The sequence below is a fragment of the Mastomys coucha genome, unplaced genomic scaffold, assembly GCF_008632895.1.
Source record: "Mastomys coucha isolate ucsf_1 unplaced genomic scaffold, UCSF_Mcou_1 pScaffold22, whole genome shotgun sequence".
Classification (NCBI taxonomy): domain Eukaryota; kingdom Metazoa; phylum Chordata; class Mammalia; order Rodentia; family Muridae; genus Mastomys; species Mastomys coucha.
The window spans coordinates 93149955-93173570 of NW_022196905.1; the positions used below are offsets into that span (position 1 = coordinate 93149955).

General features: G+C 45.3%; 1 protein-coding gene across 2 annotated transcripts in view; it reads left to right on the forward strand.

Annotated features, from left to right (window-relative positions):
• Positions 1–5318: 5318 nt before the first annotated feature.
• The window catches only part of Gpat3 (glycerol-3-phosphate acyltransferase 3), a 56180-nt gene continuing 37882 nt past the window's right edge, over positions 5319–23616 (forward strand). Inside the window, exons 1-3 of one of the 2 annotated variants that reach the window (XM_031336994.1) lie at positions 5319–5479; positions 5764–6061; positions 16998–17064. In XM_031336994.1, coding sequence (XP_031192854.1) covers positions 5921–6061; positions 16998–17064 — 208 coding nt within the window. In that variant the 5' untranslated portion in view covers positions 5319–5479; positions 5764–5920. Of the gene's footprint in view, positions 5480–5505; positions 5626–5763; positions 6062–16997; positions 17065–23616 lie in introns of those variants that run through there. The other variant, XM_031336995.1, reaches the window with a different exon arrangement.

The window sequence follows — 23616 nt, forward strand, 5'->3', positions numbered from 1 at the left end:
TCAGAAATCTGCCTACCTCTGCTTCCCAAGCGCTGGGATTAAAGGCGTGCGCCACCACCACCCAACTGACACGACAGATTTTAAGCTCAGATCATTTGCAATGGATCTAATGAGCCCTTAAACACAGAGTGGTGTTTTCCAGTTCTAGAATGCTCAAGTGCTATACTCATATTCAGCAACTGATATGATCTGCATTGGCTCCTTCACATGTGGCTTGAGAGATTTGAGGGAGAGACATGTATATGGCCACAGAGAGAAGCATTTCATTCTGGTAAAAGGACCTACAGAAGAGCCCCTCTATGAACGGGAGTCAGGGTTCAGGGGTTGGAGGGAGCACACAAGAAACGTCTGGTTGCAATGTGTTCAAGTTAACACAGACTTTGGAATGTGGACAATTCAAGATGCTGTCTCTCCAAATTAGGATGCCTTGTGGAACTGAACTGGGTGTGTAGTGCCAACGAAATATTCGTGGTCTCCCCCAAGACAGGAACCAATCTGATGCAACTCACAGCAGGGTCTTTATTCTATTCAAGCTAGCTCAACCCCTCCTCCCAAAGCGTCACTGTCACAAAGGAAGGGTTTGGTGGTGTGGGGGGGGAGCCCTGAATATCTATTGGGGCAAGGTTTTATAGCAAGCAGCAACCGGAGGGTAAGTGTGCAAGCATCTAATTGGAAAGTGACTGTGGCCTTATCATAGTTGGCTGGTGCTGGGAGTCATATCATAAACTTAATTTCTACTCCCCTCTGCAGTGGTGGCTGTTAGGCAGGGGGTGGGCTTGTAACCTGGGGATTCAAGTTTGTTGGAGGAATAACCTGGAGATGCTGGTCTTATTGGGGATTAGCCTAGAGACTGGAGCTAGGCTCAGGTTTTGTTGGGGGGGGGGGCAACTTAGAAACTAATGCTAGGTACCAGCCTGTTAGTTTACCTGAGTTTAAACTTAGTCTAGGTTCTCTAAAATGGACTGAACTTGAAAAAGATTTGTCTTCTCAGGTGTTTGGGACCATGTCTATAATCCTATTTTGGAACTAGGACTAGGAGTTCAAATCTAGTCTTGCATACTTAGTAGGGTTGTTTTTATTTGCTAGATGTAATTGTCATCTTGGAGGCTTACTGCTGAATAAGCTCACCCTTTCTAGTTCTATTTGAACTCTGGCTGGCTGGTTCAACTCAGCTAAACTGACTCAAAACTCCTCTCTAGCTGACTGATTCAAACTGGTTTCTCTTGGCTTCTCACTGAATTGCTCTGCTTGGGAAAACTGTCTCTGAATTCCATGAACTGACTTCACTGACTGCACAAACTCAGCTGAACTGCCCTCCTCTGCAACTTACTCTTTGCTGCTCTTAAGTTACCTCTCTTTCCTGTCTGTTCTACTAAGAGTTGGGTATATCCTATCTTTGACTCATTTTGTCAAATTTTTCTCGGATTTATCACTTTGTCTGCCCCTCAATTAGTCATCACTTCCAAAATGGCTGCTTCCTTCTACAAACTAAGCTTAACTTCATTTTTTTGGCATTAAAGGGGTGTACTAAGGGTATGTCTGTGTTCCTGATAGAGGGATAAAAGGTGTGTCCTTCCAGTTGGATCACACAGTTCTTTAGATGTGATTCCTTGCCAGAGCAGCTGGGTTACTGGATTAAAATTCCTCTACACTGGGCTACAGGAGACCTTGTCTCAAAAACAAAACAAAACAACAAAACAAAAACAAAAAACCTTAGTAACTGAGTGTGATGGTGTAGGCCTTCAATCTCAACCCTCTAGAGGCAGAGGTTAGTGGATCTCTGTGAGTTTAAGGACAGGCTGATATACACAGCAAGTTCCAGGACAGCCAGGGCTATAGACAGCTCCTGTCTAAAAACAAAACAAAATGAAAATACTAACAAACTTCAGAACAAACATGAAAAGACAACTTGAAAGAGAAAGAGAGAAAGAGGAGAGAGAGAGAGAGAGAGAAGCTAAAAAGTGATTTTCCTCTCTAATCTTAGGGCTTCAGCTCATGATAGAGCATTGGCTTAGCGTGTGCAACAGCCAACAATCAAACAGAATGGTGCTATGTTATTTTATTTGAACCCAGGGCCTTGTACACGTGCTCTCCTGGTAAGGTGCGTTCTCAGGCTGCTGCCCTCCTTTTTCTAGGCAGGGACTTGTTTCCTTATCTGCTACATCTGACCACTTTTCTAACGTTGCCAAGGTGAGCCTGTGTCTTTTCTGACACCGGCTTTGCTGACATTGTTGTGAGGGAATGCTGCTCTCCTGGCCCTGATGGAACACAATTCCTTCTGTCCCTCTACAGAAGACCAAAATGGTGACTGTTGAGACTGAAACTCAAACACAGTACGGAGGGTCTTCCCCTGGACCACTGTCTGTCAGTGGGCTTAGGGAATAAAACCCCAAAAGTGGAGATCTTGTCCTTCGGCTGAACATTTGACCTAAAGCACTGCACCTGTAGGAAGAGCCTCTCTGGAGTTCCTTTATCTGCATTAAGGTTAGACTGCAGAACTGAATCCACAATTGCTCCCACCTCACCCTAAGGTCTCACAGTCGGTCCCAGAATAAGAGACTTAAGTAACAGAACCACACCAGACAGATTCCTGTCTGTTCCTTGAGTTCATTCAAATGCCAAAAGGATGCTCAGGGAGAAGGTCATGTGAGGAGACTAGAGTCACAGAAACCACAGAACTCTTTGAACATGAGAAGCTTGAAGAGCCAAGAAGAGATTCTCCTCTAGAGCTCTTGCGGGCAGCCTGGCCATGAATTACAGACACCTTAATTCCAGATTCCTGGCTTCCATGAAGGTAAAAGCTGCAGGGGTGATCTGTTAAGGCAGGGGAGTCCTCACTGCAGGAAGGGAAGGAGTTTTTGAGGAGGTAAAGGGAGACAGAGAGGGGCAAGCCCTGAGCCTCTAAGGCTGCCAAGGCGAGCCTGTGTCTTTTAGGAGGCTTTGTTGACATGGCTGTGGCACTCCTAAACAACACCCCAAACCAAAGCATTCACACTGTTTGGCTATGAACAGTAAACCTTCCGGGTACTCCGGTGTGTGTGTGTGCTGAGCACCAGTGTGTGGCTAAGCAGAATCAGGGGCAGCCTGTTTGTTTCCTCTGCGGGATGGACAAGGAAACATCACTCAACAGCCCTTAGTTGCTTCAGCTGGAGGAAATGAAGGAGGTTAAATATTTTACCTGAACATTAACTGAGCTAATAAATCCTAGCTTGTGGTCTAACTATAGAAACCCCACATGAACGCGGAGATATGTTGGCCAGCTTCCAGTTTCTTTCTGCACATACATAGATGTTCATTTTATTTTTAGATGGGGTCTAAAAAAGCCCTTGCCGGTCTTGAACTCCTGATCCTCTTGTCTCCATTTCCTAAGTGCTGGGATTACAGGTTTTCCACATCATGCCTGGTAGATGCTTTTCAAAAAACAATTTTTATTATGTTTTATTTTGTGTGTGTGGGAGGCATGCCGCCGAGCACATGTGGTCAGGAGATAAATTGATTCTCCCCTTATACGGTGTGTGTATGTGAGTGTGTGGTGTGTGTGTGTGTGGTGGTGTCCAAAGATTGACCGTTCTTCATAACTGATTGGCATCAGGCACCTTTATTTTTTTGTTTTTGTTTTTTTAAGATTTATCTTATTTATTTTTATATGTATGAGTACACTGTAGCTGCTGGGAACTGAACTCAGGACCTCTGCGGGCCCCGCTCTCTCTGGCCCTTCTCTGGCGTAATACACTGTAGCTGTCCTCAGACACACCAGAAGAGGACGTCATATCTCATTACGGGTGGTTGTGAGTCACCACGTGGTTGCTGGGATCCGAACTTGGGACCTTCGGAAGAGCAGTCTTACCGGCTCAGCCATCTCACCAGCCCCAGGCACCTTTGTTGATGAGCCATCTCGCTGGCCCCAGAAGCTGTTTTTGTTTGTTTGTTTGTTTGTTTTTGTTTTTGTTTTTTTTCAAGACAGGGTTTCTCTGTGTAGCCCTGGCTGTCCTGGAACTCACTCTGTAGACCAGGCTGGCCTTGAACTCAGAAATCCGCCTATCTCTGCCTCCCAAGTACTGGGATTAAAGGTGTGCGCCGCCGCCACCACCACCCGGCTCCCAGAAGCTGTTTTGAGAGTAAGCTCGGGACACTTTTTCCTTCACAACTTCGTTATCCTCCCCTCCCCGCTTCTTAGTGGGAAGAGTGTCTGCACCTGGCCAGAGATGCTAAGAACAAACTTGTACAGTCTTTGAAGTCCGGCTTCCTTCTTCCTCCACCCCTCCTGGAGGTGAGTGCAGCTTTTTTTGCAGTATTGACTGTAAATATTTTCAGTTCTTTTTGCTGGCCCTCCCACATTTTCCAGTTCCGAAACCAACTCCCGACTGTCAACTGTAAAAGAGTTCGTTTCCCTAAGAATTTAGAGCCGACACGGTGATGGTTTGGATCCTCGTCAGTCGCTTTGCAAACTGCTGCTCTCACTATTTTTTCTCTCGTTTATTACTGGCTGACCTGCAGTGGAATACACATGCAGAACTTTCTCTTCTTTGTTCTAGTAATGGCTCTAACACCATAGCCCGTGGGACGTGGACCCTTGAGAAACTCATGGCAGGTTGGGTGAAGGTTAGCATTTGAGCAGCTTTTTCTGAAGTCTGTGCTCTTTGTAGGCGGATGCAAGGGAAGCTTAGACTGGAATCTCCTCCAGGGAGGGAAGTGACAAGCAGCCTCTAGGGTGTCCTATCCTCCCCTCCCCCTCCCCCTCACACCCAAACCTCGCCTGCTCACCGGTCCGCCTTCCCTTTTAAAGAAAGGCCTATAAAGGATCTACCTATTTAGCCCTGGGCTGACTATAGGAGCTAAAAACAGCCCAGAGCCAGCTCCTCTGGATTCTTCCAAGTCGCGGATCCCCGAGTGTAAGTGCTGGAATTCCAGTGTTCTGCGACACAACCGCTTCGAGTTTCTCGGTCTATTGTGGCCAGGGAAGTGGTGTCAGAGTGGCTAAGGCGACTTGTGAAGAGACAGAGGGGCGAACTCTCTTTCCCGGACAGCAGCTGGCTAGGGTAAGGAAGGAGGTTGAGGGAGAGCCAAGAGCGGCGGTGCGTGACTGCTCACCCTAGTTCAGTAGTTTCCTCCTCCGGAAAGCCCTTCCCAGGAGGTCGTGTTGCACGCTTACAAACAAGATCTTCCGCAGCGTCCTGGAGACGTCAGCGGTCCGTTCTGTGGGTGAAGATGGAAAGTCAGCTACCGAAAGAACCTTTGCTGGGAGTGCGGGGGGCGGGGCGGGGCGGGGCGGGCAGAGGGCGGCGGTTCTCTTGGCGGCGGCGCCCCCGGGACGCGGTCGTGCCAGGGAGCTCCCTGTTGGGTGATGAGGTGGGTGGGGCAAGGGCATAGTGTTGAAAAAGGGAGCCCGGCACTCGAAAGCCACTGGCTACCCACATAGCCCGCAGCCCACGCCGAGGTGCAGGGAGTCTGCAGGGATCCTCGCTGCCCGAGGACCTAGGTGAGTCACCGTGGGGTTGTCGCAATCGCTACCCGGAGGAAATCAGGCCCGGGGTGGGGCGCGTTCCTGGCTGCCTCCGTGCGTTCTGACTGCACTAGGGTGTCCCCTAGGTCACCCAGCTGGGTCTTCTCGCCAGAGACACTCAGGTCTGCGCCTGCTGCCGTGGCTACAGCTTGGCCTGGGCCTCCAAGTAGAGAGTGAGCTTGCGGGGACAACGGGGAGGAAGCAAAGAGATCGCAGTAGTTCTGAGAGTTCTCGCCTCCCCTTTCCTCTTCGCTCCGCAGAGCTGAAGGGAGCGAGCGAGGCGGGCGGCGCAGACTCCCCGGAGCCCGGCTCCGGGCTGGACGTTGTGTTTTCCCAGCAGCAGCTGGACTGCCTGGGACTCCGACACCTACCGCGCTCAGCTTTCCTGGGGACATCTCCCAGAGGGCGTGCCGAGACATGGAGGGCGCAGACCTGGCGGTGAAGCTCCTGTCCACCTGGCTGACGCTGGTGGGCGGCCTCATCCTTTTACCCTCGGCCTTCGGATTATCCCTGGGCATCTCTGAGATCTACATGAAGATCCTGGTGAAAACCTTGGAGGTGAGTGCAGGGAAGGATGTGGAGCCCCGGCTGCTCTGAGTACTTCGGGAGCTTGGAGTGGTAGCGGTTGAGGTTAAAACTGAAAGCAATTTGGGCAAGGAGTCGGGGTGGGGGATGGGGATGGGACGGGGACCGGAGAGAATATTTCAGTTTCTGGTCTGCTGTAGCGAGAAAGACAGCCTCTCTATTTGAGGGCAGAGCTAGGCTGATCCCAGCCAAGAACAGTAAGTAGTCCACCTCACGAGAATCCCTCTACCTGGGTTTCGTCTTCACTATTATTTTTTACTTACTATATTAACTCCACGACAACCATTTGCTGTTTCAGCAGATTTATTACCCACTATGCCTCGCGGGCTGTCACTTCACTCTGAGTTTTTACAGCCCCAGGTTTCAGAGGTCCTTTTGTGACTACAAGAGGCATCCTGTTCCACTTGATGCCCAAGATAAATCAATGGCTGGGTGGCAGGGAAGAACCTGATTTTATTTTAGTGGAGTCACCGGGATTTTTATCTAATCAGGTGCACTGGAATACTTACCATCACAAAGGTTCCTGGTCCCGGGTTTGTTTTCAGATTCCACGGACAAAGGTGTTGGGACCAACTGAGTGGAGGGGAGGGAGGGAAGCCTTTGGCATAAGTTTATAAAAGCCTTTAGTAAAATTTAGAAGGCCACTCCAGGCCGGGAGGCAAGTGATGTGAGAATCGTGAGAATCGTGAGAATCGTGAGAATCGGAGTTCAGACCTTTGCTTGAGTGAAGCGTGACAAACAGTGGTCTTAATGCAAGCGCCCTGTAGGCTGCACAGCTTTGCATGGATTTGGTACCTAAATCTCATCCCTGTTTCTCAGTATCCGATCTAGCAAGATCATCTGATCCCCGTACTTTATTGTATTCGTCCTCGAAATAGGAATAACAATGCCTATTTGCATATAGATTGTTTTGGTTTTGAGACAGGATCTCACTCTTGGAGCCCTCGCTGCCTGGCTTTGAAGTTCTTGACCATCCACCTCCCGAGTTCTAGCGTTACAGAGTGGGACCTAGCTTTCCACACAGTTTTTAGGAGTGAAAACACATAGGTGCATTGAGCCAGTAGAAGGGCGCTCATGCCTGGTGGGTGCTTTGTGTCTTTACAATGGAATGAAGAGCACGATTGCTTAGAGTCTGCCGCCTTCGGTTTCTCCAGTGTCTTTACCATCTGCAGCTGTGCATCTTTTGCCCTCCCATAGGAAATGGCGCTGTCCCTTCTTCTTAGCACAGGAATGGCTCCTAGATGCATATCTCTACCTCAGCTGCTTGCTAACGCTCTCCTCTAGGTCCTTGCTAGACTTTCTCTTTGCTGGCCACTTCTTTGCTGAGTTCTTGAAATTGTTAGATTCTTTATCTCTAGTCTGCCCCACTCTCTCTCCCAAAGTGGAAGTAACTCAGACTGGCTGGCCTTGAACTTTGGTTGTGTCCCACCTTGCCAGCTAGCCCTCGAGGTTTTAAGGTTCTTTTTTTCTTGTTGCCATTACACAGTGTAGTCACACTATGCTGCAGATTTCAGTTTCCTCCCTACTAGACGTTCTTCGGAATGCTAACTCCACATAGAGCAGAAGATCCTCTTCAGCCCTCCCTCCTGAAATGACTGAGCTGGTTTCCTGGGCAGCAGTGTTCTTTGGAGAACCAGATAAGGGGAATCACAGGCACACGCTGCCTTCTAGGTGCTTATTACTGCCTAGCTTTCATCTCCAAAGGAGGGTGTTGCCACCCAGTTGTTCTCAGCTGTTAAATTACTGTATTTGCTGAGATGATTGCCCTTCCAGGTTCTGACTTTTGAGTTTGTTTGTCGGGGCCCCAAGTGTTTTCCATCCAGAGCAGAAAGCAACTTCAGAGGTGATTTCTATTTCTTGCCACATGTGCATTGAATTTAAACCCAAGTAACTCACACATAGTACACTTATACCACACCTTGCCACAACATTTACACTACAACCTCCACCACATGCCACACACACATACACACACACACACACACACACACACACACACACACACACACACACGCTCTCCTGTCTATTGTGTGTTTATTTTTAAAATGTTTATTGTTAATAGGCAGCTTTTTAAATGACCATACTTAACTTCTGGAGGTTGACTTGGGTTTGGATGCCTGGGTTTGAATAGCTCACTGTGGTGTCAGGTAGCTCACTGAAATCATCACAAGTGTAATCCTAGCATACCAGGGAAGCTGAGACAGGAGGATTGCTTCCTGCTTGAGGATGGTCTAGGCTATAGAGTAAGACCTTGTCTTAAAAAAAAAAATCTTCTGAGCCATCTCGATGACGCATAAAAATTGTTATTACTGGGGCTAGAGAGAGGGCTCGGTGGTGAGGACATTGACTGCTCTTCCAGAGGGCCTGGGTTCCACTCCCAGTCCCCACATGGCTGTCTCTCCAGTTCTAAGGGAACTCCAGTGCTCTCTTCTGGCCTCCTTGGCTACTGTATGTATGTGATGAACAGATGTACATGCAGGCAAAAACACCCATACACATAAATAAATCTAAAACAATCAAAAAGAAAGTAGTATGGGTTGGAGAGATGGCTCAAAGGTTATGAGAACCGATTGTTCTTCCAGAGGTCCTGAGTTCAATTCACAGCAACCGCATGGTGGCTCACAACCATCTGTAATGGGATCTGATGCCCCCTTTTAGTGTGTCTGCAGACAGCCACAGTGTACTCAAATGAATAAAATAAATAAATATTTAAAAAGTTAAAATAGCTGGGTGGTGGTGGTGCATGCCTTTAATCCCAGCACTTGGGAGGCAGAGGCAGGCAGATTTCTGGGTTTGAGGCCAGCCTGGTCTACAGAGTGAGTTCCAGCAACCAAAAACCAAAAAAAAAAAAAAAAAAAAAAAAAAAAAAAAAAAAAAAAAAAAAAAAAAAAAAAATTAAAATAAACAAAAACACATTTTCAAAAAAAAGATTTATTTACTTATTATATGTAAGTATACTGTAGCTGTCTTCAGACATCCTAGAAGAGGGCATCAGATCTCATTACAGATGGTTGTGAGCCACCTTATGGTTGCTGGGATTTGAACTCAGGACCTCTGGAAGAGCAGTCAGTGGCTCTTAACCACTGAGCCATCTCTCTAGCCCCATTTTTTTTTTTTAAAGAATGTAGTATTGTTTTATTAGTAGTATTGTTAGTATTTTTTTTTTTTGAGAAGGATCTAAGAATTAATTGTTGTGTGTTCTCTTTAATACATGGATTTTATGTGGTAAATATGGATATATATGACATGTAGAAAGGAGTATCTAGGGAAGGGAAGGGACTTGTGGGAGAAGGTGGAGGGGGCGGGGCAGGTATGTGGTAATGATGGTCAAAGTACATGATCCATCTGGAGGAAAACATCTTTTATGAAACCCATAGCTGTACAGTGAATATGCTGATAAGTTTTAAGTAAGTTATCAACAGGCAGAAACAGAACAAATTCTTCTGATCTGCCAAAGCATAGATGCCAAGACCTCTAAACACCAACATGGACTTAGAGATATTAATATCCCCTTTGGCCTGACATAGTGACCCTGCCTATAATCTCAGCACCGAGAGGGCCAAGACAGGGCGGTTACAAGGCCAGGCCAAGCTGCAGAGTAAGATTCAAGCTCAAAGTGGGGAGAGGAATCAGGAGACTGGTGAAATGGCAGTTGTCCCCAAGCCTGATGGCCTGAGATTGATCCCTGGAACCCACATGGGGGCGGTGGTGTGTGCTGCGAAGGGAAGACGCAGCTCACCATGACAAGTTGTTCACTGACCTCCACACACATGCCGGAGTGATACTCTAGTGGACATTACATTTTCTGTGAGTAATGGCAGCTTTATTCTATTGTTTGTCTCTCCTTCATCTTTCTACCTTTTCTGTCATTAAGTGGGACAGAATCTTGCAGGGTGACATGAAGACAGTGATAGGCGGCATTGAGTATCCTTGCTTTGGTTTTCACTTTATGGAAGGTATTTCTAATTTGAAAAATTGTTACATTCATTTGTTTTGTGTGTATTTGCATATGTGCTTGAACGTTTTTTTTTTTATCTACTGAATGCTGCCTTCTTTGTTGCTAGATATGAATATATGTCTATTTGAAGACAATGCTTAGAGTATTTGGGGTAGAATAAGTTCAGGAAGTTTTTAAACCAGTAATTTCTAAAGGGTAGATAAGAACCTGTTAGGTATTAGGTATGCCTCATGTGTTACAACGGCGGCTCACGTCAGGACATACCACACACTAGACCCAACAGTTCCATGTGTAAGAGGTTTATTTGAGAGGGAGAGAGGGGGCAGTAGCGGAGAGAGAAGAGGGGGAGAGAGAGAGGTTCTGACATAGTGGCCAGAGGTAAAGGTGGGAGGTGAACCCAATGGATTCTGGGAATATGGCGGCTGTTGCCCTGGCAGCAGATCTGTGAGGCCCGCCCATGTGACGTCACGGGCTTTGGAGGCCCTGATGCTAACAATGCCAAAGATTAGTTAGTATTAGGGGAAATAATTTGTTTGGGATACAAACTGAAAAGTTAACCTTCAGACTGAGGATGTGTATGAGAAATGTATGCGTTAAAATCTCTAGCTCGTGTGCATGTGTGTGTGCATGCATGTTTAGCCAACAGGAGCATAGGTTAAACACTGTAAGGTGCCCGCTGCTCTCAACCCTCCAAGTTAATTGTAAGGTTCTGGTGAGAGAAGGGAGGGATTGCTTTCCATGGTCTGAGGTTTATGATTAGAAAGCAACAGGAGCAGAAGGAGAATATCGAATTACTGACAGGAAGAAGGTGAGAGGGTTGTGGTTGCAGCTCAGCAGAGTGTCGGTGGGGCTCAGCCATGGGCTCTTTTACCAATCCTGAAAGAAAGGGATTTCTGAGATGCCCTTTGTTTCTGATAATGTGGGCACTGCAAGGAGTAACTCCCTCCCTTTTGAGGATTAAACGGACAAGTTCTCTGGTATCTCTAGCTCTGCGGCCCCTAGCTGGTCATCTTATTACAGCCTTAGTTTCTGTGTGTATAGATTGGGGTGTAGCCTATTGGATCATTCTGAGACTTGAATTAAGAGAGAAAATGAAGGCTCTTGACACACAGTTGGTGCTGAGTTTTAGTGGAGTTTAAATTGGGACAGTATGACTATATTGCTTGTTCACTTCAACGGGTGAGCATATACTCAGCAGAGTCTCTTGTCTCTACTCTCTCTCTGACCCACCAAAGGTTTTCCATCTTTTGAAAGAGGCATGTCCATAATCCCCAGGAGGCCGTTACCAAGTTTGTATAACTCTCTGATGGAAATAGAATCAGTGTGCTAGAAGGCCCAGGCTGTTTATAATGAGCAATGACTATAAAGAAAAGCTGGCTTTTCATTTATCTTAATTCCACAGGGGCCTGCCATTATTCTTATTGATTCAGAGTTAGTAGCAGGCAGCTGTCGGATGTAGAATTGGGTTTTCAGTTTGAATCTGGAGCCAGGCTTTTCAGTCTGTCAAGGCTTAAACTCTGCCAGGATGCACTCCTTTGACTCGGGGATAATCCTTGCCATTTGAATTTTTCGCTGATTTTATTCATTTCCTGTTATCTCTTTCCCTGTCTTTAGTCAGTCCTTGAGTCTTCATGGCATAAGATTTAGAAGTTATAATTGTCTAGGGTGGAAACCTTATAATTTAAAATCAGACTTGAGCTCTGGGGATGTAATCCACTTGGTAAAGTGTTCTCTAGGACATTGTGTTTGATTCAAACGACATATAAACTGGTTGCCACATGGCATGAGTCTGTAATCCCAGCACTTGGGAGCTGGAGGCAGGAACACACACACACACACACATGCACACACAATAATAATTAAATATATGTCACTAATAATTAAAAAGGAAGAGGTTATGAATTTGAGAGGGAGTAGTGGGAAATGATGGGAGTGAAAATAATATAAAAATGGTATGAAATTATCAAAAAAAAAAAAGGAAAAGAAAAAGAAATGTGAGGTTATCCTCATCTATGGAACCTGAAAACATGAGATCTTTGCTTTTGAAAATGTGGCTTGAACTGGACTTTAGCTCGTTTACTCCTTCCAGGCTTTGGAAAGCAAGTGCTGAGAAGCTAGCTCCCTTGGGGCTTGATGACAGGTGTGGCTGCAGCAGCATGGTAGTTAAAGGTGCTTCTGCGCTTCAGGGTCCTGTCTGCAGGGTCTTGAGGCAGAAGCAATCGCAGATTATGCTGAGGTAAAGGCCCCAGAAGAACTACAGTCTCTGTACTGGGGCTCACCCACTGGGGTGGAGAAGCTGCATGGTCAAAGATTTAGCGACCTGTTGGGAGATGCACTGATGGTCGGGGAAACTTGCTACCTTCTTGGTACCTAGGCTATGTGTGAGGAGTGTGGAGTGATCTATCAGAATTGCTTTGTATCCCACCACCTGGTGGGCACCCCATAGTTCCTCTCCTTTAATGCCATTCCTAGCCCCTACTCCACATCCCCACACTGGACTTGAACCTAAGGATTTGCACAAGCTAGGCCAGTGCTTTCTACCACTTGAGCTATCTCCCCAGCCCCCAGCTTACTTTGTATTTTCTGATATGGTCTCAGTAAGTTGGGCAGGCTGGCCTTTGGATCACTACAGTTAGTGATTACAGTTAGTGTAGACAGGCCTTGAATTATGACCCTCCTGCTGCAGCCTCCCGAGCAGCTGGACTTACAGACCTGTGTCACAGGCCCTGCCTGCTCTCTAATCTTTACTTTCACCTTTGGTATTGACCCTCCTTAGAGAGATGATGATGCAGCAGCCCCGAGAGCTTCAAGTCTCAGCTGGAAGACTCTCTCCCTGACACCAGGCTGCTTGCAATGCTTCTCTGCTCTCAGTGCTGAATAAGCACTGGAAAGCAGGCGTCTACAGAGTCCCAGGCAGGGGTCTACATAGAGTCCCAGGCAGGGGTCTACATAGAGTCCCAGGCAGGGGTCTACATAGAGTCCCAGGCAGGGGTCTACACAGAGTCCCAGGCAGGGGTCTACACAGAGTCCCAGGCAGGGGTCTACACAGAGTCCCAGGCAGGGGTCTACACAGAGTCCCAGGCAGGGGTCTACACAGAGTCCCAAGCTGTTTTCTACTACAGATTGCCATTGGCTTTGAAGCTTTTTCAACCTTGAGATTTGCTTATCTTGAGCAGCCTTTGTGGGTGCTCTCAAATGGGGAAGTTGCATGCAGTTTCAAATGCTCTTTGTGATCTGTCTTGCTGTTTGAGGGATGCAATTTTCTATTTGAAGAATGTCACTGTGCATGACAAAATATCACAGGCCAAGCACACTAAACAGTAGAGATTTACTTTTTCAGGGTTCTGGTGATTGGAAGTCTCAGGTCAGGGAGTCCACGGGTCTGGTTTCAATTCTCACTGTGTCTTCAGTCTTCACACACATCCCTGATAGTTTCTTTTTTTCTTTCTTGTGTGCATACACATCCTTGTGTGAATGTGGGCCCCTTTGTGCCATGGATGGTGTCAGTCCACTTCTCATGTTTGAGACTTTTCTGATGTATGCATGGTGTTAGTCAGCCAGTGAACTTCTGTGGATTCTCCTGTTTCAGCATCCTGTCTATCCCGTAGGAGAGCTGGGATTACAGATGTTGCAACACATCTGGCCAGACCTTGCTACACCTGTGCAGCAAATGCTTTTACCCACTGAGCCATCACCCCAGCACTATTCTTTGGTATTTGAGCGTCCAAATTTCTTCTTAGAAGAGCACTTATCAGATAAGATTGGGGCTCCCTTTAAATGCTTTGTTTTAAAAGACCTTACCTGCAGATATAAATTTTCCATTCTCAGCATGTGAATTCTGGAGTGTACATACTGAACTCTTACTTGCTGAAACTGTTGACGTCTTCAATCGAGTGTTACAGAATAATTATTCTAGTATAAGTTGCCTTTATGTGAAATTAGGTGTTGAGTTCTAAGAACAATAATGATAATAATAATGGTAATAATAATGATTGACTGTTTACACAACTTTATTTTATTTTATATCATCTTTGGTTTCCTTATAAATGATAACAGGTGCCAAAGCTTTAGTGAAAACTATGGAAGCTAACCTTTGCCTCAGCTGAGAAAATATAGCAGGCCAGCACGTCCTCCCTCAAACAAGGGTACAGAGGGTGCAGCCGGATCAAGAGCGAGTCTTTGCGTCAGGGGTGGCGGCCGAAAGGGCAGGCATCCATTCTTAGGTGTTCTAAGTTAGGTGCAGGCCTCTGCTTGGCTCTGGGCTGTTGCTCACAGTCCTGATGGAGTCACATGCCCTGACTTTGATGCATATATTCTAAGCTATTTGTTTCTCTGTCTATTGTTCTCTTATTTATTTGAAAAAATAAAGTGTTCAGTTTCTCTGTTTAACACACACACCTGAGGCTTTCAGGTCTTCTTGTAGATTAATAAATTTGCCTTTTTGTCCCTTCATGGTGCTTATGTCTAATTATACCTAGATATAATTATTGCAAGGCATTTGCCTCTTATTTTCCCCTCTCCCTTTCCTTTCAGATCAGTCAATTTAGACATTAGTATCTAGGCCAGTTGGTGGTGGCTGTGCTCAACTTTAATCTCAGTGCCAAGGAGGCAGAAGCAGTTCGAGGCAAGCCTGGTAGTTCCAGGACAGACAGAGCTATACAGAGAAACCCTGTCTGGAAAAAAAAAACCTCTAAAACATTAATATCTGAATTATAATCTTAGATCTCATTTTAATTGCTTTTAATGATACCTTTATGTATGTATCTATATCACCTCTGTTATTTATATATATGTATGTATATTTATATATATATGTGTATATATATGTATGTGTATTTATATATATGTATGTATATATAAATGTATGGATATGTCAGCTCTATCATCTATGTTTATATTTATGTATATATGGATGCATGTATTATCTATGTATCATCTATCTATCTAGATTATCTATCATCAATCTACCATCTCTATTATCTATATCTACCTGTGCATGTATATATATGCATTTGTGCACTTATCTACCTATCTATCATCTATCTATCTATCTATCTATCTATCTATCTATCTATCTATCCATCTATCAACCAACCTACCTGCCTACTGTCTATCATCTGTGTGCTGTTAAGGATTGAACTTGGGGCCTTGAATGTACTAGACAAACACTGTGTCACTGAGCTATATTTCCAGCCCTTAATTGCTAAGTTTAAAACTCAACTCCACCAACTTAAAGGGGCAGAATGCAATATCTGTAGATTCTTTAATGTTATGCTGAAAAAAAAAAATCCACGTGCACCTTTTAAGGTGTGATGTCAAATGGTAAATGATATTAGAAGTGTATAAGAAATGTGTGAAGAGGGTGGGCTGTAGCTCGGGTGGCAGTGCTTGCCTTGAGTTTGTGAAGCTCTGGATTCAGTCACCAGGATTTCATAAACCAGCTGTTTATAATCCTAGTAAGGTGGGGAGAGGGGTGAGGGGATGGGTGGCTGTAGGAAGGTCTGGTGTCCAGTGCTGAGGAGTCTAGGGGCAGTCAGCAGAAAGTGTTTGCTTGGAAGGCTCCTGGCACTGAGTTCAGTTCCTGCTTTGTTTTGTTAAAGTTCAAGGATATCCTTGGCTATTTAGAGAGTCGAGGCCAGCCTTGGGCTATAGTAGACCCTGTCTCAAAAACAAGCAAATGCAAATGCTAAACCAAAAACCAAACAAATGTATGGGAAACCTATGTTTTTTTTTTTGTTTGTTTGTTTTTTGTTTTTTGTTTTTTCGAGAGTTTCTCTGTGTAGCCCTGGCTGTCCTGGAACTCACTTTGTAGACCAGGCTGGCCTTGAACTCAGAAATCCGCCTGCCTCTGCCTCCCAAGTGCTGGGATTAAAGGCGTGTGCCACCACTGCCCAGCATAGTGTGTGATTCTTAACTGACTTTTTTGCAGTACTGGGAGTTGAACCCAGGACTTCATTCGTGTAAGGCAAGTACTCTGTCACCTGAGCTACAGCCCACCCTACTTCATACATTTCTTATGAATTTCTAATATTATTTACCATTTGACATCATACCATAAAAGGTCCAAGTAGATTTTTATTATTGTTGCTGCTATTATTATTATTTTTGGTTTTTCAAGACAGAGTTTTTCTGTGTTGTCCTGGCTGTCCTGGAACTTACTCTTTGACCAGGCTTGCCTCTGTCTCACAGAGATCTGCTTGTCTCTGCCTCCAAGTGCTGAGATTAAAGACCTCCTGGCTTCAAGTAGATTTATTTCAATACAGCATTTAAGGAATCTATAGATACCCCAACCCTTCCCCTTTCTTCAGTTTTGTTTAGTTGGTTGGGTTTCAGTTTGGTTGGCCTTTCGAAACCCAGACCTTTTTGAAGCCATAATCTGCTGTTTTCTTGTTGGACATGCTTCACAGCTCTCGTGAGAAGTAACTAATGTATTTAGTAGGGCTCTGTCAGTGGCAACTGTAGGAGCATACAGAGGACCAGTGTTAATCCCACTGGGCAAGAATAAGACTATCACAAATTTTGAGCATGTGACCTGTAGCCTACGTGTGACCAAGCACATCCAGTGCAGTTGGGGCAACCGAACTTGTTTATGGAAGTGAAAACACCAGGCTCGGTATTTTACATGACAAAAGCCACCAGCGTTCCAGGGAATTATTTGTTCCTGGGCAAGGGAGGGCAAGGGAGGTTTACAGGATTATCTATTCCTGACTAGGTGGGGTTTACAGGTTAGAGATGTTATTGTTATATAGATCTCTTAAGCACAGTAGTTAAAACTTAAAACCTAACTTTAGCTCTCTACCAGCAATAGAGTACATCAGAGATTCCCCGGGCTCTCTCCCTAATTCAGGCAGTGTCTAGCCTTGGTGTTCAAGTTCATGGCTGTCTAAGTATGCTTCAGTGTTTACATGTGTCTGTGGAAGAGTTTTAATGCGTGCTTCTTGTTTTGAACAGTGGGCCACATTACGAATTCAGAAAGGAGCTCCTAAGGAGTCAGCTCTTAAAAGCTCAGCCTCTGTGGGTAAGTTCCTTGTTCATGCTCAGACTGAATCGTTCCGAGCCACCCAATTCTAAGTTGGTGTATGCAGAGAGCCATGGCTTCTGTAGGCCTCTGGTTATTCATAATCTTGTTGTCCAGGGTTCGGGTAGGGTTATTATTAGGAGGGCTGGGCAGTACGTGTTAGCTCCTGTTCGTTCTTCCACGTATTATTTTATTTCCAAGAACTGCATTTCAAGAGGGTATTCATGGCTTTAAAGATGTCAGGGATGAAAAGGCAGGCAATGTGTACTTTGTTAAAGCACTCTTGCCAGCTAACGTGCGGATTCAGCTCATTTATATACATTATTTACAGTGTGGTTCTATCTCCCACAGTGCCAATGAACTCACTGCTTGTTTATTTGGTTTTATGTGTGTTTGTTTGTTGTTTTGGGGGGGAGTTTTGTTGTCTCTGTTACATTTTCCAGTTGCTGTAGATTATATGGCTATCTTAATTATTCACAATTAGAATGGGATGTTTTATACATACATTATTATTGTTTTGAGCTTTCTAATCTTTACATTGGAAATTTTGTTAACTTTAAAATGTCAGTTATTATTACTGTTATTATTATTATTATTATTATTATTATTATTATTATTAATTATTATGTTTTTTCTGAGACAGGGTTTCTCTGTATAGCCCTGGCTTTCCCGGAACTCACTCTATAGACCAGGCTGGCTTTGAACTCAGAAATCCACCTGCCTCTGCCTCCCAAGTGCTGGGATTAAAGGCGTGCGCCACCACCTGGCATGGTGATTATTTTTTACCTTAGTTTTTGACTTGCCCAGTGACTTTGCTCCTGTGTGGGTTTTGATGGTATCAGTAAAGCCAAATTCTTTGTTTTACTTTGATCATTTACGTCTTAATTTTGAAACTGAATAATTTGGTCAAGAGGGTCAGGTAGGGGCAGTTTGTCAGTTTTTAATCACTATAACAAGACACTGGGTGGGCTTTTCTATTCCGGTGCAATGCTCAGCTCTGAGAAGATCCCCTGCTGGATGATGGAGCCCAAGTGGTGGGTGAGGAGGAGGAGACCTCTCCCTTTGTGAGACAGAGGCAGACAGTGACTCAGGGGTACTGTCACAGGACGGCAGAGGAAGCACTGTCTTAATCTCTTCCCAGGGCAGCACCCCGATGACCCAGGGAGGGACTCAGTGTAGGCAAACCTCACAAACGTCCACAGTACACCAGCGCTGCAGCACGGAGGGCCAGCGTTTTACGTGAACCTGCGCGGCTTTCACTTAAACCACAGTGGAGACTAATCCGAGCCCTGGGAGTTAAAACTTAGAAGTTGAGGTTCTGTCAGGCTTCATTTTAACTTCTAACCAGAGGTTCTCAAAGTATGTCTTTTCAATATGTTTCACTGCTGAACTCTAATTGATAATACTGCACAAGAAACAAAAATACAGGCTGGAGAGATGGCTCAGTGGTTCAGACCAAGTAGATGACTCAGATTCAGTTCCCAGAACTCAGGTAGGGTGCTTGAGCACCACCCGTAACTCCAGTTCAAGGAAGAGCTGTACCTCTGGCCTCGCTCATGTGCACATACCACACACTGACACATAATGAAAAATAATTAAGAGAAATCATAAGGAAGTTAAGCTGGGTGGTGGTGGGCTGGCATACGCCTTAATCCCACCAGTTAGGAGGAAGGCAGCTGGAGTTTGAAGCCAGCCTGGTCTACAGAGAGAGGTCCAGGACAGCCAGGGTTATACAGAGAAACCTGGTCTTGAAAAACTAAAAGCCAACCAACCAACCAAACAAACAAACAGAAACCCCACAACTCTTGTCTGGGAAAGAAATGTATCTTACTGGTAGAGTATATAGACTTTATGTATATGAAACTCCAAGTCAAATCTCCCACACAAATTCCTAATAACAACAAGAACGAATTCTCCAGGGAAAAACTTCTGGAGGCATTATATACTGTCCCTTCTTCTGGAAGGGTACTGTACTGGCTGGATTTGTGTGTCAACTTGACACAGGCTGGAGTTATCACAGAGAAGGGAGCTTCAGTTGGGGAAGTGCCTCCATGAGATCCAGCTGTGGGGCATTTTCTCAGTTAGTGATCAAGGGGGTAGGGCCCTTTGTGGGTGGTGCCATCCCTGGGCTGGAAGTCTTGGGTTCTATAAGAGAGCAGGCTGAACAAGCCAGGAGAAGCAAGCCAGTAAGGAACATCTCTCCATGGCCTCTGCATCAGCTCCTGCTTCCTGACCTGCTTGAGTTCCAGTCCTGACTTCCTCTGGTGATCAACAGCCATGTGGAGTAAGCTGAATAAACCCTTTCCTCCCCAACTTGCTTTCATGGTCATGATGTTTGTGCAGGAATAGAAACCCTGACTAATACAGGTACTATTGTATGGTGACAAAGGTCTGGAAAAGCCTCATAATAAAGAAACATGTTAGCTAGGCATGGTTGGTGTCTGTGATCTCAGACTCTGGAGATGGAGGTGGGAGGATGGCATGTGTGATGGTAACCTGGGCTACATAGCTGATCCAAGGCTAGCTCAACTGTGTTAGTAAGACCTTGTTTTAAAAAGTCGGAAAAATTAGAGGAAGGGAAGGAGAAGAGAGAGAGAGAGAGAGGGAGAGAGAGAGAGAGAGAGAGAGAGAGAGAGAGAGAGAGAGAGGTCTGACTTTTATTAAATGCTTTTCTGAGGTTACCTGACTGCAGTCTCCCCTCTCCCATGTAACATAGGACACTTCTTAGCTCCTGGTAGAAGAGAGTTAAAAAAAACAGTCTTTATTTATTTATGTCTCTTAAAAAAACATTTTAGTTGGAGTGAGAATTCTGATAATCATTTCAGACACTAGATTCACAGGAAGTCAAATTTTATAGCAGTGACCAAGCAGTAAGGAAGAACTAGATCACTAATCAAAAGGCTAAACTCAGTGTTTTCAAAAAACCCGATGGTGGTCCTTCACCCGCCCTCTGTCCTCTCCGGTGGGTGGGGTGGGTTTCCAAGGCCTGAGATGGCTGTCTCTAAGGTGCAAAGTTTTAGGCTTGCCTCCACTGGGCTGCCCATGTGTGATGGCGCTTTATCTCACCACCAAGGTTAACAAGGCCCAGGAGAACACCCTGTCATGTTGTCATGTGCAGCACACGCCTAAGCACAATGGAAGTATCTCCTTCCTTCGCCCTCCCTCCCTCCTTCCCTTCCTCCCTCCCTCCCTCCCCCCTAGCTGTTGGAGGTATAGCTTCTGACTTGGGCCTAGCTGGTGTGGGGCCAGTTCTGCACACACAGGAGATAAGAGCAAGTGGTATGGAGGGTCTGTGAGGTCTCTCGCCCTCTTTGTCTTAATGGGTACAACTATATCCTTCACATTCCAGCATTATAGTCTGTAGAAGTAAGTTTTATTCACCAGATGTAATTGTCACCTCTGAGGCTTACCGCTGAATAAGCTCAGTGTTTCTAGTCTTTCTGAATGCTGGCTAACTGACTCACACTTCTCTCCAGGATGACTGAGTTAATTCATCCTCTCTGGTTCTCATTGAATAGCTCTGCTTGGCCTCAAGCTAACTCTGATAATCTGTTCTATCTAATCTTCTGGCTCCTTCTCATTCTCTGACTTGTTCTGTCTTCACATGCAACCTGCTTTTGTATAATTGTACTAGTAAATCTGCCTTCTCCTCCTCTTCCCCTCCTCCTCCTCTTCCTCCTCCTCTCCTAAGTTGCCTCTTTCCTGTTTGTTCTCCAGAGAGTTAGGGGTATCCTATCTCTAACTCATTCTGTAAAATCTTTCTATGATTTGCCACTTTGTCTGCCCCTCAATTAGATGCCACTGTTTGGGATTAAAGGTGTATACTAAAGGTATGTCTGTATTCCAGCCAGAGGGATTAAAGTTGCATCATTCTGGCTGGATCCTACAGACCTAGGTCTTTGGGTATGGTGGATCCCTTGCCAGAACAGCCATGTTGCTGGATTAAAATTCCTCTACAATAGATGGCTTAGAATTGGCCTGGGCAGTGGTCCCGGATGCTACACCTGTTTTTTATAGGAGCCTATGCGGTCACCCATTTTGAATGACTTGCTTTTGTTTCCAGTTACAGGTTTTCTAAATATAATAAAAATGTAGAAATATCTTGGCCCTCTGATTTAGTATTAAAACTGGTCAAGTGGTCAGTCAGGTAAGAAGTTTATCGTCTGAAGAGTTGAACATGAGGAATTGTAGAAACGGTCTGCTGATGGAAGCTGTGGATCTTACTTGGTAGAGGGCTTGCCTGACACCCATGAAGCCCAGAGTTTGATCTCCAGCACCATAGGAAATTGTAGTCCCAAGCACTCAGGATGGCAGAGGCAGAAGGAACAGGTGTTCAAAGTAATCCTTGACTAGAGTTTGAGGCCAACCTGGGCTACATAAGACCCCCAAAAGGAAAGAGTGGGAGAAAATGTGTCAAAATGCAGAGTAAGGCTGGCACCTATGAAATTTGCTATATTTAAATCAGAATGGCTGTCTTTTAGCCTGGGAAATCAGAATAAACTTTCAAAGGCATCGAACATCTATGATATCTAAGCTTGGCATTCGATCCTAAGTTCATTAAAATGCGGTTTCTGTCTGGAGATGTCATCCACTAGGCCACTGTGACAGGTGTTACAGTAGGTGAATAAGCCAAAGACAGCAAGCAAGGGCATCCTTGTCTGCATCAATCCGTGTTAATCCATGGCGGTGTGCTGTGTACCTCTGTCCCACTTCTGACTCTGTGCTTAGGAAACTGGCACTTACAGGGGCGTGGCCCTGTTGATCCATCCTGTGTTTGGAGTCACTGGGGAAATGGTGTCACAATCCTAGACAGACAGCAGAAGGTGACGAAACACTCAGAGCTCCTGTATGCTTGGCTGGCGCAATCTTCCGTCTGTGGAGCATCATGTCTCTGTACTAAAGCCAACAGAAGCACAAGGCAGTGAGTAGCCAGCCAGCTCAGGCAAGGGTCACAGGCAGTGTCACAAGCAGGCCTGGGGCCCCGGGGCAGCTTGATATTTGACATGCCTCTGAGTTACACAGAGGTGCTGATTGGCTAGGCAGGGATGATAACTATCTTCTATACACTCAACACAGATTCTTTCTGCCGCTTTTTTTTAACTTAATGAAACACATATTTCATAACACATCAGGTCTCTGTACTGGCAGAGTGCCTTTCGTATTATATTTCTTCCATGTTGTTATTACATAAGCCATCTGCAAGTGAATCTAGGAAAATATTATCTTCATGGAGAAGTAATTCTTTTTCTTTTCTTTTAAAAGATTTATGTATTATTATATGTAAGTACACAGTAGCTGACTTCAGACACACAAGAAGAGGGGGACAGATCTCATTACGGGTGGTTGTGAGCCACCATGGGGTTGCTGGGATTTGAACTCAGGACCTTTGGAAGAGCAGTCAGTGTTCTTACCCGCTGAGCCATCTCTCCAGCCCCTCTTTTTCTGTCTTTAGCCATATTTGTTCTCTTAGGCTGTCTGTAGAAGATGGTGTCCTTGATTGGGCTCAGATGTGCTTATGAGTAGACTCTTCCTCAGTTCTGCATTTCTTCGTTAACTTGTAGGTGAGGGTTAACCCTTTCAAGTCCTGTTACGCTGGCATTCAGTTGCTGGGAGTATATAACTACTCCCTTACTCTTTTTTCTGGGATCACATGCATTCCACAGGTGCCCTGAGGAGGAAGGGACAGACAGGAGGAATGCCAACAGCTCCTTGTGTTCCTTTCTATCTTTTGGCCCACAGGCCTCTGGGATGTGATCCAATTGAGGTCTTAGGAACTTTCATTTTAACTTGTTATAAATACTGAAAGACTTGGGGAAAATTATTATTATTATTATTATTATTATTATTATTATTATTATTTTATTATTTTATTATTATTATATAAAGATAGGGTCTCTCTGTGTTATCCCTGGATCACTTGGAACTCTCTATGTAGACCAGGCTGGCCTCAGAGATCCATTTGTCTCTGCTGTCTGAGTGCTGGGGTTAAAGGTGTGTGCCACCTTACCTGGCAGCCTGGAAAAGCAGCTGGTTTCACTCTGAGACTTGATTGATTCCAGTACACGGTTAGGCTTGAATTGGTCATTTTGTCTAAGTGTAATTTCTTGTGAAGTTTTAGTGGTGGCAGGTGAGTTATATAAGTGTCTTATGGCACTAGGATACTAGAATGGTCACCAACCCAGAGTCAGCTGGTGTGAGGGAAGGGCAGTGATCTGAGAGTGAGTCACCCAGGCAAGTGCTGTGCTGAGCTAGGCAGTCATCTGGCCTGCCCCTGAATCTGCTTCCGGCCTTCCTTGATCCTGTTCCCTTCGAGGAATGCGTGTGACCTCACAGCTCTGTCTGGCATGCCACAGGAAGATTTGGGGTTACCTAGCCTACTCTTAGCTTAGCTTACGACTACGGTTCTCTTGAGCTTGCATCTTAGACCCATAGCCTCTGCTCCTCTAAGCCCTCGGCAAGAACAAAGTGCTCAGGCGTATCTAATGCGGTGCAGAGAGTTGGTTCAGAGAGAATGCAGGTTGCCTAGCATTTCCCTCTGACTTTCCTACTGGA